The sequence below is a fragment of the Grammomys surdaster genome, unplaced genomic scaffold, assembly GCF_004785775.1.
Source record: "Grammomys surdaster isolate TR1022 unplaced genomic scaffold, NIH_TR_1.0 134, whole genome shotgun sequence".
Lineage (NCBI taxonomy): Eukaryota > Metazoa > Chordata > Mammalia > Rodentia > Muridae > Grammomys > Grammomys surdaster.
Genome location: NW_021604592.1, coordinates 3568127 through 3585328, shown reverse-complemented (window position 1 = coordinate 3585328; position 17202 = coordinate 3568127). Strand labels below are relative to the sequence as shown.

Here is a 17202-nt window from a genome sequence, read left to right as displayed (position 1 = left end):
GTGTCATGGGGGTGTCTATGTAGCTGACATTAATAACAGGATCTTAATTTGATTTTGAATTGTATTCGTGGGTTTCTTTAGGTTTCTTCAATTCTGTGTGAACGATAGAACAAAACAGCTTTGTACACTCCTTGGGGCTGGCACCCTCCGACTAAGTCCAGCAGTTTGTGCAGGTGGGCCCGACAACTACAGTTCCTTGGTGATGCTGATGCCAACTGAGCACAGAGGAACTTGCCCCAAAGTCCCAACATAGGGCTTTGCTCTATGGCTTTATTTACCTGTCAGGGAGAATGGGGCATCTGTTGAAGAAGCAGAGGGGATATAACAATGTGGAAAAGTCAATTGCTATATTGAGTTTTATTCAGTTTAACAGGTTTTTAGAAAAATAATTTAAAATTTTGTATATGCTTGTGTCTGTGAGAATATGCCACATGTATGCCCACTAAGCTTAGAAGAAGGAGTGAGACTCCCAGCAGCTCTGAATGGCAGAATCACCTCTCTAGAAACATTTTTTAAATGGTGGCAATTCCTGAATTTTAGAAGATGGACATAAACTTAATTTCTGAAACAAAAGCAAACAAGAAAACAAACAAGAACAAAACTAAACAAAAGCCAAAAAAAAAAAAAAAAGGAAAGCAACATTGACAAATGTGCCAGGGACTGAATGGCTTCTGATATATTTGAATGAATGTTACATGCACCTTATGGGCTCTCATTTCTTGAATGGTTAGGACTCAGCTAGTCACACTATTTAGGGAGGTTCTAGGAACTTCCGTACCTCACTGGAGGAATTATATCACTGGGGTTGTATCTTTGATGGCTGTAGCTCTTAGAATCCTCTGTCTCTCTCGGCTACTCGTCTACCACGGGAGAGAGAAAGAATCTCCTCAAACACATTAATTCAAGTTACCAAGGACTGAAAAGACTGTAATCATGAAACAAATTCTCCTTCTGAATTATTTTCTCTTAGGTATTTGGTCAACGTGATGAAAAATCTAACTTTATGCAGATCGGAATAAATTAGGAAGGTATGTTGTATGAATTTCTAGAGAAGTAAGAGATGAGCTTAAGGAGTCCCACAATTTGATGGAAGAGCTTAGAATTTCCCTTGTGACAGGCAGTAATGCCCAGGTGATAGCAAAGCTATGACAGGAGCCAAGTGGGATTCCAGAAAGTTATTTGGATGTGGCTTACAGAAAGAATACCCTTCTTCAACTTATTTATAGGAATGGGTCATGTGTTTTGTTAAACAGAAGAAAGGCAAAGGACTGAAAGCTCATGTTAATCAGCAGGTAATCTCTCCATGTTCCAATTTCCTCTTGTTTTAGTTGTGGATATATCAGAACACTGTGGTACAAATATGTCATAGATGCAACTTAAAGAGATAATCTTTAGTTGGGATAATTAATTTAGAGGATTCATCCTGTGTGCTTGAGCATAGAATCATAGTGAACAGATGTGGGTTTTGGTTAAATAGAATGGTTTACTTCATGAAAACTAGAAAGCAGAGAGAAAGTCAGTGTCCAAGCATAAGTTGCCCTAAGGATCTGCCTTCAGCATCCCACTACCTGTAGCTAAGACCTAACAAATAAAGTTTCCAATCTCCTGCCTTGAAAATACCAGCTGGAAAAGCAAGTTCAAAACAAAAGCCTATAAGAGGGTATTTTATATTCATATAACAACAATGTACCTCTGGGCATGAACAGATCCTAGCTCTCTCATAAAGGAAAGTCTAAGATTTCCTAGAGCTTTAACAAGTCTATCACTACTCAGAAGTCTAAATGCAGAATCTCCTCAGAGACACAAGGCAAGCTCTTAACTGTGAACCCCTATACAAAAATCAAAGAACAGTTTATACACCTCTAACATAAAAGAACATAACAGGGATACAAAGCAAATATTTTAATTGGCAAAGGAATAAATAGAGGGATCAGAAGTAAGGATCAGATCAGAACAAGATGAAGCCCATTATGATACCCTCTGAATGCTGTACCTCCCTTATATCCAGTGCTGGTGGTCTTGTGATGTGGGCTCCAACAGGCCTTCCATGTTTTCTCTCTCAGGGTCACTCCGTTTATTGTCTATCCTATTACTAAGTAGGCATTGCATGTCATGGCTTCTCTAGATTATTAGGGCCTCCACTGCAGACTAGACTTGACTTTCACAATTTCACACACCATTCTTTCTCAGGGATCTTTGTAGGAAATTTAATCCTGTTCCACATTGTCTAAACTGCAAAGCCTTCCTTTGAAATCATGGTAGAAGTCCCATGATCTTGTCAGACATTCTATATGGCTCAGAAAAAAATGTCGCAAGTGAATAATACCAAGGTCTGCTACCACCTAGGTGGTCACACTTCTCCTTGAATAATTGCTGCAGTAGCTTCTGGGGTCCTGGGTGGATGAACTCAAGACTACGGTTTCTCATATTCCCTTGTACAAGCAAGGTGTACCAGGGACTCATCTTCTCAACAAAGTTGTTAAAGTGGGAAATTTTATATAAGTTTATGCCCTGGGATTTATGATGGGTAGGGCCTAGCCTTAAAGAATCCTTTCTGAATGTCCCAAGTTTTTAAAAAGAGCACCACAATAGACAATAGCCTATTGTCTATAACAATATATTTTCATCATTTCACTCATTTCTTTTTTATCCATACTAACAATGCCTTTCTCTTCCCATTATCTCTGGTCTTTTTGTTTTGTTGTTGTTGTTGTTTTGGACTCTTATATAGTAATTGAAAAGCAGTCATCCATAGCCACACCTCAGTCTGAATCCTACAAGATACTAAATTTTCTTCCCACAAATTAGGTTAAAACTCAGCTTCCTGTCAAGTTTCAGGAGAGATAAAAATGAGGATAGGTTCTTTGCCCGAAAGAAGATATGTGTAACACAGAACCAAAGAGTGTGAAACAGTTGTACTGACATGCGGAGTCAATCAGTGAGATTAATGCCTTGGGATTAATGCCTTGGCCCAACCCTTTCTCAGTTGTGTGACTGTAGAAAAGTGGCTTAAACCATTCTATGATACAGATTTTCATCACTGAAGTGGGACAATCGTAAGATCTATTGTATAGAAATGCTCTGGGGCCTAAGATAATGTTTATTAAAGGATAGTTAACAATATCAAATAAGTGATGGTCATATTTACTTTTTATTAGTCATGATGAATTTACAATGCCAATCTTGAAAATGTGTCTATATACATTATTTTATTTTGTGGTTAAACTTTAAACTATATGGTGATTAATGTAAATATAGATTTAATCATTTTGTCAAGTATATATTACAAGCAAATACTTGCATGAAAATATTAAGTATTTTGTAAAAAGGTGAATCTCTTAAAAGATTTATTTCTATTTTGAATGAATATGTGAATGTTTACATGTATATATGAGTACTGTGTGCATGCGTGGTGCCTATGGAGGACAGAAGAAGGCATTGAGTCTCTTAGAACTGGAGTTACAGGCAATTGAGAGCAGCCTAAAGTCAATGCTGGGAACTGAACCCAGATTATCATGAAGAGCATCAAGTACTCTTAACCACTAAGCCTTTGATCCAGTACTAGAAGATGAAATATTAATGCAAATTCTAAAGCAATTTTTGTGATATATAAAAATTTATAAAGCTATATTTAACATTATTTTAAGGGTGTATATTTATAGGTATGTGTACACACATACATGTATACCTGTAGAACGAGTATAGATATAGGTATAGGTATAGGTATAGGTATAGGTATAGGTATAGGTATAGGTATAGGTATAGGTATAGATATAGATATAGATATCTTTCAGGCTACAGAACTCCCATGGCTTTAATATTCCAGGTTAAATTTCGTATGTTCTTGCCTTTGATATTTTGATCCATTATTTAATATAGTTTAGTTCAGTTCACATAGGGTAATTTTATATCTAATTAACTCATTCATCTTTTCCCTGTTTTACGTATTCAAAGGAAAGTGTGGTTTGGGAAATGAATTTTTAAGACTCTTCGAACTGTTCTCCAGGATCCGTGGCAGGGCTGCTATTTCTGAGTCAGATTTTTATGAATAATTTAAGAGGTAGATATAAGGGAATTCTTTTAAAGGTTTGTATGTAGCAGACAGGATGTTATCTGATGGTTTCATAGATAACATCATACAGGGAACACATGGCTCTCAAGAGCCAGGTAATAACTTCATATCCTTATGTTCTTGTGTTATATGAAATTACTAAAAGATAGTTATTTTGTAGCTGATACCTAATTTTTAGTGATCAAAAAGGCAAAGGACAGACTTTTAGTTTTGTTCTTATGGGAGTCACTTCATGCAAAATGAGTCTATAGGAAGAAGATATTAGAGTCTAGGAAATTTCCAAATACAAGTGGAATTATTCTTTCTATTCTTTCTATTTAATTTTCTAATTAAAATTAAGTTGCCTGAATCCCAGCATTAATGATGGATGCGTTCCATCCCTTTCAGTAGGATGAGGTAAATGTAAAACAAAGCAATGTGTCCTGAATTTGGAAGAAGGGATCATAAATCCTGGAGATGTGAAAGACCACTGTGAGAAGATCTCCGGATAGTAGATTAGTGTTGATAAATACTTGGTTTAGATGGTTTTCTCAGATGAGTTGGAGACTTGTCAGCAAAACTAAAATTTGGGAGAAGAGCGTCACTCTAGGAGAAGTTGGCCCAACAAAGCACATTGTTTGGAGAATGTTTGAATGTGCGTGTTTGATTAAAAAATGGATCAATTTGTGTAGATAACACAACTGTACAGTAGGTTAGAGTGGTGGATTGGTACAAAGCATATTTGGGTCTAAATCCCAGGCTAAGGTGTTTGGGTATCATACTCTCTTACTTAGTTTTTATTCTCATCCATTCACTTCCTCTTCTAACCCCTGTGGCTCGCTCTCACGCATTTTGAGATGTCTGCATGATCAATAGTAAGTAGTAAAATTCGTATGCCACTCCAGAAAGTCATTGAGGAGTTAGAACTAAAATTGAGTTTAGTTTATAGTTTGAATTCATATCAAGATGACTGTAGGGAAAGAACTTTTCTTCATATTAACTCATCGAGCTGGAACTTGAGAGATGGAGAAGCCGTGTGCTGTAACCTATGATGCCTCACTGGGAAGGGACTCTCAGCAGGCTCTGAAGTAGAGTGCAGCAGCCAACAGCCAAGACAGAAATCAGAGCTGAGACAATGGGCACACAGCAACGTAAATAAGTCACCTGTAGAGAGAGATTCTATTTTTATAATTTATGTTTTGAGTAATGACCAAGTCTTAACAGGTGAAGTAAAATAATTTGATAATAAAGAAATCTTTTGATCACTATTTTGAGACATCGTAATCGTAGAGACATTCATTTGAACTTGGACATCACTAAGTAAGAAGTAAATGTTATAAAACTACATGATAAACTGCAAAGCACTGAGTAAATTGAATTTAGAGAAGCATTTTTTTGTATCAATTATTTCTTAGGAATATATATGAACAGATTTATAAGTAAACGTTATAAAGTATACCACTATGAATTAACCTCAAGGGAAATATCAAATGTATATTACACTATAAATCATAGTCACGTTGCATTTATCAAACTGGTAAGAAAATTAACAAGATACAAATAATTGCAAAAACATGCCATAATTGGAGTGGATGTTTAAAGAAAAATGTAATTGATTTTTTTTTCAGTGAGCAGAAGAGGGGCATACTAGGCTTAGCATATACAAAGATGTCACTTTAGAAAAACAGAACTATTCATCTTCTTTTTGTGGTCAACAAGATTAATATAAGGACAGTCAGCCTGGTTGGCAACAGCAGTTTAATCATAAAGAGCATTCATCACTAAACAATGCCATAAGGGACACTTTTAGAGCAATGTATTAATATATGACTAGATTTAATGAATTCAAGAATTTGTTGGTAGTTTTTAGCACATTAGAAGGACAAGGCATTACCACAGGCTATGTAAAGAATCTGTTGGGTGAAATTTGGTAGAGTTCTCTTCATACTGAACATACAGCTTTTCTTAGGCTAGGGACATAGTTTATTGTTTAAGAGTGCTTGCTGCTCTTGCAGAGGGCCTGAGTTCAGCTCTCAGCCCCTGCCTACGTGAATTGGCTGTGAACTACCTGCTACTGCAGCCCTAGAGAATCCAGGGGCCTCTGTGGGCACCAACACTCACATACCCACACATCCACCAAGATTCACACACACAGAATTAAAAATAATTTTCTAAAAAGATACCCTTGTGTTTAAGATAATGTTTTACATCCACAGGCTTCTGTAGTCCTACCCATTTCTTCTGAAAAGTATTTCTCTTCTCTGGAGCTTTCTCTTGTTCCACAGAACAAGAGTGAAATTGAGCAAAAACAGTTTAGGGTTTGAGATCAACACCTCAAAGTTCTATACTTTTAGTAATTTCACATTCACAGATGCTCGCTGATCCCACTCACAGATTTTTCATTGCAGAATGAAAAATCTCTCTAATACTTTTCACGTCTCCTGTGGCAATTATATTTTTGAATATAATTTTATTGAGTTTTTATGTTATTATTTAAGAGTATGAACTCCTAGGATGCTGTAAGCATATAGCAGCTGAAAAGTCTACAGCTTGGCTTGCTTTGTAGTGTTGAGACTGATCAAGGACTTAAGCATGTAGCATGACCATGAGCATGCATACAGGAGAGCTTGGGCCTGGATGCTCCCTTAGAAAGGATTTAGAAGGGCACGTTGATGGTCTGGAGGAGCAAGGAGTCCACGTTTGTGGGTTAGGTTCCAAAGATCATACAGCTTCTCAGCATAAAAGACAAGAGGCGCCTCTCCATCCAGAGAAGCACCTGTAAAATAGGTTCTTCACTAGTTTTGCTTAAACCATCTCTTTAAGAACCGTAGGTTAGCTATCAAATGCCAGCAGTTCTGTGAGGGAAAACAGATTTGTCTACAAAATCCTACTTACAACTTTAAACAGGATCACAACATCCTAAAGGCTCAAGATGAGAATTCAGAGAATTCTGAATGGGGAAATAGTGTCCTCACAGCCAGGAAGTCGAGGAAAAACAAAGTACATGTCTTGACAATATATGTCAAGCCAGTGACATTCTTTGACACTTGAAGTCATAAAATGTGTGATGTAGATTAGAGGCATTGCTGAAGTGAGAGGTACCCCTGTGCACCTGTTATGGTCAAGGTTGAATGACACTCTCTAAAAGTCCTATCCCCAGTGCCATGGAAGACATCTGTGAGGTAAGTAATCTTTTGTCGCATATAATATTGAAACCATGAAATTAGAGAAAATGAAATACAGTAGAGGGTATACTGCTGAAATGAAGACTTGCCTGGGATCCTACCTCAGCCCATAGGACTGCCATTTCAACAGCATCTGACAATGCCCACTTCTGTAATTTATGTATTCAGATATTTCTTTCTCCTGAACATCATACTTCATTTTGTATCTGCACAAAATCTCCTATTTAGGTTACACGGAGTATTTATAGAGCAAAGAAATTATTTTCTTTGACTTCCTTTTTGAGGTTGGGTTTCTATGTGTACATGTGTGTGTGTTTGCACTTGTATGTGTGATATACATGTGTGTGCACATGCAGAAACCAGTGGTTGATCCCAGTTCTCACATTCAGTCCTCACATTCAGGCAGCCTCCACCTGCTTTCTGAGATGTGGTCTCTTACTGACCCCAGTGCTTGCTGACTGGCTAACATGGCTCCCCAGCCAACCTCAGGAATCCCTTTGTTTCTGCCCACCCGATTCTAGGGTTAAATATGTACATCACCACATCCCACCTGGAATTTTACATATGTGCTGGGATCTGAGCTCATGTCTTCAGATAAGCACTTTATTCACTGGGCCATCTCCCTCTCCTTTCATACTAATCATTAATTATTTCTTAATTAGACATGTTTTTAGCTGAATTAACAAAATATGATGTGTTTAATATGGCTTGAAGGGTTATATGTGTACACATACATATATACATGTATATACATATAATTCGTGTGGAAAAAGAGACCTGGTGAAGCATTCAGAGTTCAAGTCTCCTTGCCTGGGCTTTAACTGTGTAGCTCTACACATTACTCTATATATCTGTAGGTAGACTGGGCTTGAGCTGTCCAAGAAAGAGAGGTCAAAGATGACCCCTGTATTTGGGGCCTTAGGAATTGGATAGGTGACACCCCACCTATATGACAAAGAATTATGCATGAATGCTTAAAGTAAGGACTCAACACATAAGATTCATCTCTTTATTATATTCAATGTTTATTTTCTTTACGTAGTTGACTTTATAGCCAGAAGGTAAGGCTGGATGTCCCATGGCACATTGTAGCCACAGATTTGCACTTCTGAGTCTTCAGTCATTGATGCTAGTTTTGAGCATGGGTGTTCACAGGACATTCAGGCCTTTCACACTGCAAAAAGGTCAAAGGTTTCAGACCTACAGCTCTTCAGTGTTGAGCAGCATTACTTCCTCTGGGGAACATAAATTATTTTGTCATGTAAATTTAAAAAAATCATCTTTGCCTTAGTCAAATATACTTTTAAGCATAGTGTAAAGGGGAGTTTATCATCATCAAAACTAACCAGCTGGGTGTTGGGTAGAAGAAGAAAGGTGTGGTTATAACAGGATGCCCGGAGCGATCAGAACTGTTCCATGACTCTAATAGTGCTAGATTTACAGACTTGTATAGTCATTTTATCCTGAGGAAATCTGAATCAGATGGGTGGGTTTTACTGTATTACATATCCTGGAGAAAGGCACACTGGAGTCCCTTCATTTTTCTCATAAGTCTATAAATCTATAATTTTCTCAACAGAAAAACTACCACTTTAGGCTACGTTGGACACGGTAGTGCACATCTGTAAGTCTAGTACTCATGAGAGAGATGGGGAAGGGGACCATTTTAGTTCATGAGTTGGAAGCCATTCTGGTCAACATATAGAAATCCTCTCTCAGAGCAAAAAAGAAGTGAAGAGTTAGGAAAGAGAGAAAAGTATATCAATTTTATCATAAAGCGTGCTTCAAACAAAAGTATTCACAATAAGACAAAACATGGGACATTAATCCAAGAGTCTCACATGTTGAAAAAAAACTGACATAATTTGTTCCTTAAATCCTCTATGAGATTTTTTAAAAGGGGATGAGTGTTGTCCTATATATTTAATCTCATCTGGGCATTTCTACCCTGCCATGGACATTTAGTTCCCAGATAAAAGACACAAAACCTTTATGATAAATCTTTAAAGCACTAGGGCAGGGCAGATATCTACCCTCTAAGCTGTGAGTATCTACTTCCCTATCAATAACCCCAAGTTGTAACTTGGTATGTTCCATCTGGGCCATTCCTACTCCAACTGGCCAACCTTCATGGCCATGATTGTAAGATTCGTCTATCCCATGGTGTCTTCTCCTCAGTCTACCTTCTCTCTCTTCTCTCTGATAGTCCTACCTCAGACCCCAGGCTCAGAAACCAAAGCTCCTGCTTCTCTTCTGCCCAGTAGACTATAGGCATCAACCAGAACTTTGGGGCTAGTATTTAGCATTATAATACATAGCAAAAGACCAAATGTCAACAGATAAACCTTAATTTTTTTTTACCAATTTTTTATACTACACTCTGTTTCCAGCATTTATTTGTACATGTGTTTAGTAATATGACCTTTTATTATTCATAAGATGACAGTGGTAGTCATGAAAGTTAGGGCTCCTCGTCTCTGCTGTTAGCTTTCCAGTGTCCGTGTGGCAGTTCTTTCCTTTGTCTACATCTTCAGACAAATGCAGTTAAGCCATTGATGTTTGTTTTTAAAGTAGTAAAATGTCTCTTACAGATCAAACTTCATTAAAATTCAGAAGTACTGGAACAACTGTTCTTTTAAAATTAAGTAAAAACTTTTAATCTAGAGATATATCTTTGTGGATGTAAGTACCATTTTGGTGAAGGTTAAAGGATTTTGTCTTCTGAAGATACAATGTCCTGAGAGAGAAATCTGTGATTCCTTTACATAAAAATACTTTTATTGTATTCCCCCCTGTGGAATAAATAAATACTAGCACTCACAACCATCTACAATTTCAGCTCTATGGGATCTAACCCACTCTTCTTGTATCCAGGAACACCTGCACAGCTGTGGGATATATTCACACAGCAACAAACATGCATAATTAAATATTTTAGGTATCTTTACTAAAATACTGTTATACTCTTTGGTCTAGCTTCTTGATCGTGAGGATGAGAAGGAGAACAGATTGAAGTGAGAAGGAATTTAGCATTTAATATCACCAGTTTAACATCTCATGATTAAGTAATTGGGAAGGATGAGGAGCATGAGGACACATAGGAGAAGTTAAGAATGGTTTCAATTCATAAATGAAAATTTTCCATATCAGTGGGGGATTTCTTAAAGACAGTGGCTGCATTTTCTACTTGCCCTTCATCAAATATAAAGCCATGTAATGGAACTTGAAAGTAATGCCCACCTGTAGAAACAGGCGAACGTTGATTGCTTGGTAGCATAAGTCACTGGAATGAGCAATGCTTCAGACTTAAAGGGTAGAAATTGTCCTTCAAGTAGTACTTTAATTGTGTAGCATTAGTACAGACAAAAAATGCAGAGGTGCTTTTAAAAGCAGATAATAAGAAATAAAAAATTAATCAAGATCTTGTCATCTTAAAGAGAACAAAAGAAGAAATTCACTGATGTGGAAGTGCTCCCAGCTGACCTTGAGAGGAGAATGAGAGGAAGGAGATTGACAGTGAGTCATGGCAACCTCAAGGAAACAAGGATTTGTTTTAGATTTGTTGCCAACACATTAGGTGCAAAGCTATGACAATAACTGCATTTCCTTATAAATTGAGCTATTGGTTTAACTTTTTTTGTGACTAAAACCCAGTGAAAAGTAAGATGATTGGGCTATAGTGGAATCAAGCAGACTTCTGATGAGGTAGCTGGGAAACTTACTGACCCTTGTTTAGTTGTTTAATCTTTGCTTTTATGCCACTGAGCTACCATTTGTCCAAACACATACATTTCTTCTCTTTTTAAGCTGGATAACGCTGATGAGCAGGCAGCCCAGATCAGAAGGGAACTTGATGGCCGCCTGCAGTTGGCAGAGAAGATGGCAAAGGTACGTTATGTATCCTAACTGCTGTGACATGTCTTTACCTGTTTGAATGTGTGTTCACCAAAATGAGCCAACCAGACATGCCCACCATGAGTTATAATTTGCTTTTCTGTATTAATAATGTCTTAACCCAAGATATCTGAATTCAGATTTTCTAAATGGAGGACACTATCAACCTGGGGTTTCCATATGTAATATGCGAGTTGTCTAAATTCAATGATAACCTTTCTAATAGTTTAAAAGAATCTGATTTCTTTTCTTACTGCTAACTAGATCTAGAAGAGCTTTAATACTGCACCAAGAAAAATACAGTCATGGAGAAGAATTTCCTTAAAAGATCACATAAATTCCAAAATTCCCAGTGGACTCCTTGGCAAATAGTAGCACCAACTAATATTCGATGGAATGATTGACTGTCTAAAATACAGTTTGAAATGTATAATACGGAATCTGACAGATAAAATGTGTGTTTTGTTTTGTTTTTTAGAATTCTAGTTATTTCACTTACATAACCACTGTTTCTGAGGACAGAAATCTATTTAAAACAAAAGCTTAATTTTTTTTTTCTAATAATTTGGGCATTTGCCTGGATGTGTCTTAGCCATCCCAACTATTCTTTGGTGTGAATTGACAGATGAATTTATTTCAATGATATAAAAATTTTAATTCTTCATAGTAAAATTACTGTGACGTTGCGGGGGATTGTTCAGCATGTAGATCCTCTGCTGCTGCACAAAACCTGAGTAGTTTGTTAGGTAGAGCATCTCTCTGTCCCTCCCTCCCTCCCTCCATTTCTTTCTCCTTCCTTCGCCCTGTGCCCTGCGTGACCTTTCCTCCCCTTGTTTTTCCCTCCTCTCTCTCTGTCCCCCCTCCTTGACCCCTCCTTCTCCCATCTCTTTCCTATTCGACGTGTATATGCACATTCACAAGCATTCGCTTCGGAATGCGAATATGTCTGTCCACCGAAACCATGGCAGCAAATTCCTACAGTACTGGGACTGTCCATATACTGGCTCCAACAGCTACATTTTGTACTTCTGCCAAGGAAAAATATATTTATGATCATATTTTCAGAGTGCTAATACTCTGCCTATCTAAATTTAATGCTACACCTCAGATTGAGATATTGGAAAGAAAAAGAGAAAGAACAGAAATTGGAGCATAGGGTTGGTAGGAACCAAGGGTGAACCAAGGCAGATTTCTAGAGGGACAATCTTCACATGACTGACGGTGTGAGATGCTATGAATGAGAGGCCAAACAATGACATTCATACACAGAGCAGAGTATAAAGGAGATTTCTTCCTGCTGTCCTCTAGATACAGGCACTGAAACATTCAAGAGAGTGCATTGTGCAATTCATTGTACAGAAAGCCAGAAGTTTGAAGCTACTGGAAACGTTAGAGATTAAACTGTCTTACCTGAAGTGCTAGGCCCATATTGAACTGGTCTAGAAGGCTGGTTGCCTTTCTTGTAGGCCAAAGGGTAGAAATCTAGAGAGAGGTCTAGATATATCCTTACTGCTACCTACTTATAAATTGCTCTCGTTCACCCAGAGGCCTGTCTGCACATGCATGTTTTTCTAATACAGTTTGATTGATGTTATAGATGGCTACAGATAAAGAGGAAAGTCTCAGATTTGTTCTCAAGCTCATGTCTACAGAGAATGCATTTTACAAATCCTGGCCTGAGTGTCAAAGGATTGGATCAGAAATGACTAAGAAAGCTTCCCTTTGAGACACCCAGTGGTCTCAGCATAGCTTATATAATATTTGGGAGAGAGCCCATGATAAGTGATAAATTCCATTTCTAACCCATGGAAGGTTATCATTATGACCAAGGAAACATGCATTTGACAATGCAGAAAGAAGAGGACAAGTGGGCATGTGACCAGGCTAGACCAGGTATGACTGAGTTGTGCCATTTTTTTTCTGTTACTCAAACCAAAAACTCTTGGCATCATATTTGACTCTTTCTTTTTCTCATGCTTCATGCAACATTTTTTTAGGAAATCATGTTACCTCTACTTAGTTTTTCAGACAGAATCTTACTATAGCCAAGGGCAACCTCAAAGAGTAACGTAATCTGTCTCTGCTTCTTGAGTGCTGAGACTATAGAGACAAGCCACCACTCTCTGCTTGCTGCCACTTTTGAAGTATTTCCAGAAGATGACAGATGTTACCATTCTTCCTCCTCTGCTTTGGTTCGTTTATCTCTGCCTCAGTCATTGAGGTAACTGTTCCATCTTTTTAGCTAGTCCTTCACCTTCCATTCTACCCTGCAACACAACAGCCAGTGAGTCTCTGCCAAAACCGTGTGAAAGCCCCCATGTCAGTGACAGTAGAATGTCTTTCAAGATCTGTAGAGTGCTGTGTGATTGGTTTGCTTTCCTTATGACTGAGCTCTGGCCCTTGCTCAGTTCATCTCAGCTCTCATGGCCCCTTGTCTTTCTTGCCCCAAGGCCTTTACCCAGACCTGTTCTCATTCTTCCAGCCATCTTCTGTGGATACTCAGATTGCTTCTTCCCTGTATAGTGTAAGCTTTCTAGAGAAACAGAACCTGCAAGAATCCTGATAGAGAGGGAGGAAGGAATGATGGTTTCTACCCGTGTCTGCCAGTATATCTATATGGCAGCTGGGAAATTCAGTTAAGAGGAAATATAGCCTCGAGTCTGCAGCTGCAGAGCAGGCCTGTAGGAAAGAGATTCAGACAAGACTTCTATGTTACAGTCTTGACGCAGAATCACTATTCTCCAGGATTTAAACCCTGTTCTTAAGGTATTTAAAATCTACCTAAATAAGGTTCACCTTCATAAAATCATTGCATAACTTTTACTGATGTGAGCAAATATTTATTCAGGGCACATGGGTCATTAGTGACACACTAAAGGGAATATACCATTCAAGTCCTGCTTAGTGAACCAGTGATGGGTTTTGCCCCTCATAGAGGTATGAGTAAGAGGTTATTTACAGAAAAATGATTGGCCTTCAAAAAAAGAAAAAAAAAACTGCATACCTGAAAAATCCTACCCCAGCATTAGTAACAATCTTCTGAAAGCTGGAAAGATAAAAAGCTGTTCTGTTTACTTGATACTGTAACTAGAATTTGCTGCAATTATAGGAAACCAGGGCAGAGTTACATGCCACTGTAGGGGTGGGCTTGCAGGAAGGAAAAAATGGCTGACACCTCAGGAGAGGTCCTCTCAGTGCCAGTACTCATAATTGCTCTGATTTGTTTGGGTGTAATTGGCTGCCTCCCACCCAGAGGGCATGTTCCAAAGTAGACCATCTGATTTCCTCGGAGTTGGCTGATTATAGTTGTTAATAACATCAAAGTGTATCCATAGCAGCATTCTAAGCTGGTACCTGACAAAATAGCTGGATACTAAGAGCTCGACAACTTCACACAATGTTCATCCCCTCTCATTTTCTTTTAAGCGCTAAAGTCCTGTCCTCACTGAAAACATCCCTGACAATCCTATCGAATGTTAGAATCCCTCGTCTAGTCAGTGTGATCTACTCCTGACTTTTTCTCCATGTTATATTTAGTATTTTCTACAATGAGAAATGACCTTTAAGTAATACTTGTTAAGACTTATGTTTTTATTTTTATAACAAGAGAGGATTTTTGCCCATTATCTTCTTGGTGGTACTCCAACGACCTGGAGCAGAAGATATGCCAGATGCTAAAAGAATGACTTGTTTGTAATATTTATTAATATCTTATTATGTGTGTGTTTTGCCTACATGTGTGTATGTATGTATGTATGTATGTATGTATGCATGCATGCATATGTGTGTTGTGTGCCTGTGAAGGCCTGAGGTCTGTAGAGGCCAGAAGAGGGCACTGAATCCTCTAGAACTGGAGCTAAGGACAGTTGTAAGATGCAACGTGAGTGCTGGGAATCAAACCTCTGTTCTCTGCAAGAGCAACAAGTGCAGTTAATCCTTCAACCATCCCCACGAGCCCCCATGAATGTCTCTGGAATGACTGAGTCTTTACATGTTATCTGCAGAAAGTCCTGGCAGGACTAAATTCCTAACATATTTGTAAGACTCTGGCCTTCTCCCATATTTGAATGGAGCAGGGCTATCAATATGGTAGGGGAAACTGAATTTGCAAATACATATATGTATGTACCTCAGAACATTCATTGCCTTTGGGACTCTTGTCCAAAGTGACTGGGACCAGAAGTACTTCAGATTTGGAATTCTTCAGAGTTTACCATGTTTTTGTATGTGTAAGTAACCTCAGTAGTCTCACCACAGAGTCTCTTACATTTATGTCTCATACCTTAGATGCATGGACTTAGGGTGGTTTCGTTCAGAACTTTCTAAAAACATAGGTGCACCTATGTTTTGACTGTACTCGTCCCACATTAAATGTGTGGCGTTAGAGTGTTTAAGCCATTTGGATTTTCGAACATTTTATATTTTGGGATTAAAGGTGCCCAATCTGAGTAGTTATGAAACAGAAAGCAAAAATTTGTCACCTTGGGGAAACTCAGCAGTAGTAAGGGTCTGACTGGAAAGGAAAGAGAGAGGTCAAGAGCACCTGAAGCAGGAAGCAACAGTGAGAGAGACCTTCCAGATTCAGGATATAACGTCATGCTAGAGGCACTAGTGTGCCGGGGGAGACATGGGGCCAAACTAGAATTTCATGTATGAGAAAATCTCACAGTTAAGCAACTTGAAAACAATTCCTTGTGTAATCCCAGTCACAGGAATGATCAGGTTTAACATGTGTGCTGATCTGATTGATTCTGTTGCTTTCAATAGGCCACAAAAGCAGGTTAAATGAAGTTAATAAAATAATATATTTAATTAATAAAATAATAAATGCCAAAGCTTTCAAAGAAAACTTATGAAGAGTTTTTCATAAATAAAATTTGAATATAGTCAGTTTCCCACAAAACTTAAAAATAATACATTTATTTTCAAAATGCCTGTCAGTTTCCTCTTTGAGAGATGATGGTGAAGTGTGATTAGCAATAGTTAAACAGGTTTTTTTTCATGTACTCATACTAATTTTCCATAAAGCAACACCTTGGAAGTTAAAAATATACGTGTGTGTGTGTGTGCGTGTGTGTGTGTGTGTGTGTGTGTTTGAGCTTTCAGAAAAACAAAATTATAAATTCCACACAAATACAAAATGAAAATATAGTATATTATTCAATCTATTATCAATGGGCAAATCGAATAGTAAAAATATTCCAGAGAGAACTTAAGAAACAAAGTGTTTGGACATTCTTTAACTTTTTGGATTAGTTACAAAAGTGATTAATTTAAAATCCACACATAGATTGTAGCCACTGGACTATTTTAGCTAAGAGACAAACATTTGCATCTCTCCCAGACAGTATTGTGCAAGGTAACTTGTAACCTCTATGTCTGTAATGTTTAATCCCTAGTAAACAGGAACTGTGACTCCCTAGTAAACAGGAAGTATAACTCAGTACCTGGCCTGCTGGTTATAGATGAGCATCACTCCTTCTAGCTTTGATCAGATCTGTCCCTGCATTGTTCTGCTTCATTTTTGACATTCACATGATTCTTGTTTCTCTCAGAAAGCTTTTACAACTTGTCTAATTTGTAAAAAGGGACTGAAGAGATGCTCAGTGGTCAAGAGCACTTGATACCTTTGCAGAGGACATGGGTTCAGTTTTTCACACCCACAGAAGACAGCTTACAAAACTAACACTATCTCCAGTTCTAGGGGAACATACTAACTATAAGAGTTTCAGCTCTAAGGGGAAAGATTTCCCCAGTAGATGTATTGCAGCTCTGAAAGGAAAGGTATTCTGGCAGCTGAGAGCCAAGGAATAGCACAAAGTCACACCTCACAACAAAGCTCATAAACCAAGATTTATTGGGAGAGACTCAGCAGGGTAGCTGCCTATGTTAAGGCAAGAAACCAGCTGGACGCAGGTTTTATATAGTGTTTGGGGAGTGGGGCAGAGTATTCAAGGATAGAGATTTCCAAGATGGAGATTGGTGGAATTTCAAGTCTTGAGCTATGGACAAGCCCAGGGATTGGTGGATTTTTCAAGCTCAGGGATTTGTGGGCTTTCAAAACTCAGAAGT

At 38.1% G+C, this 17202-nt stretch overlaps 1 protein-coding gene across 6 annotated transcripts in view; it reads left to right on the top strand.

The window, feature by feature from the left end:
* Cadps2 (calcium dependent secretion activator 2) overlaps positions 1-17202 on the top strand; it is a 501414-nt gene that overhangs the window by 193635 nt on the left and 290577 nt on the right. For 5 of the 6 annotated variants that reach the window (XM_028762525.1, XM_028762526.1, XM_028762523.1 and 2 more), the window contains exon 4: positions 11044-11124. In XM_028762525.1, coding sequence (XP_028618358.1) covers positions 11044-11124 — 81 coding nt within the window. Of the gene's footprint in view, positions 1-11043; positions 11125-13162; positions 13484-17202 lie in introns of those variants that run through there. The other variant, XM_028762528.1, reaches the window with a different exon arrangement.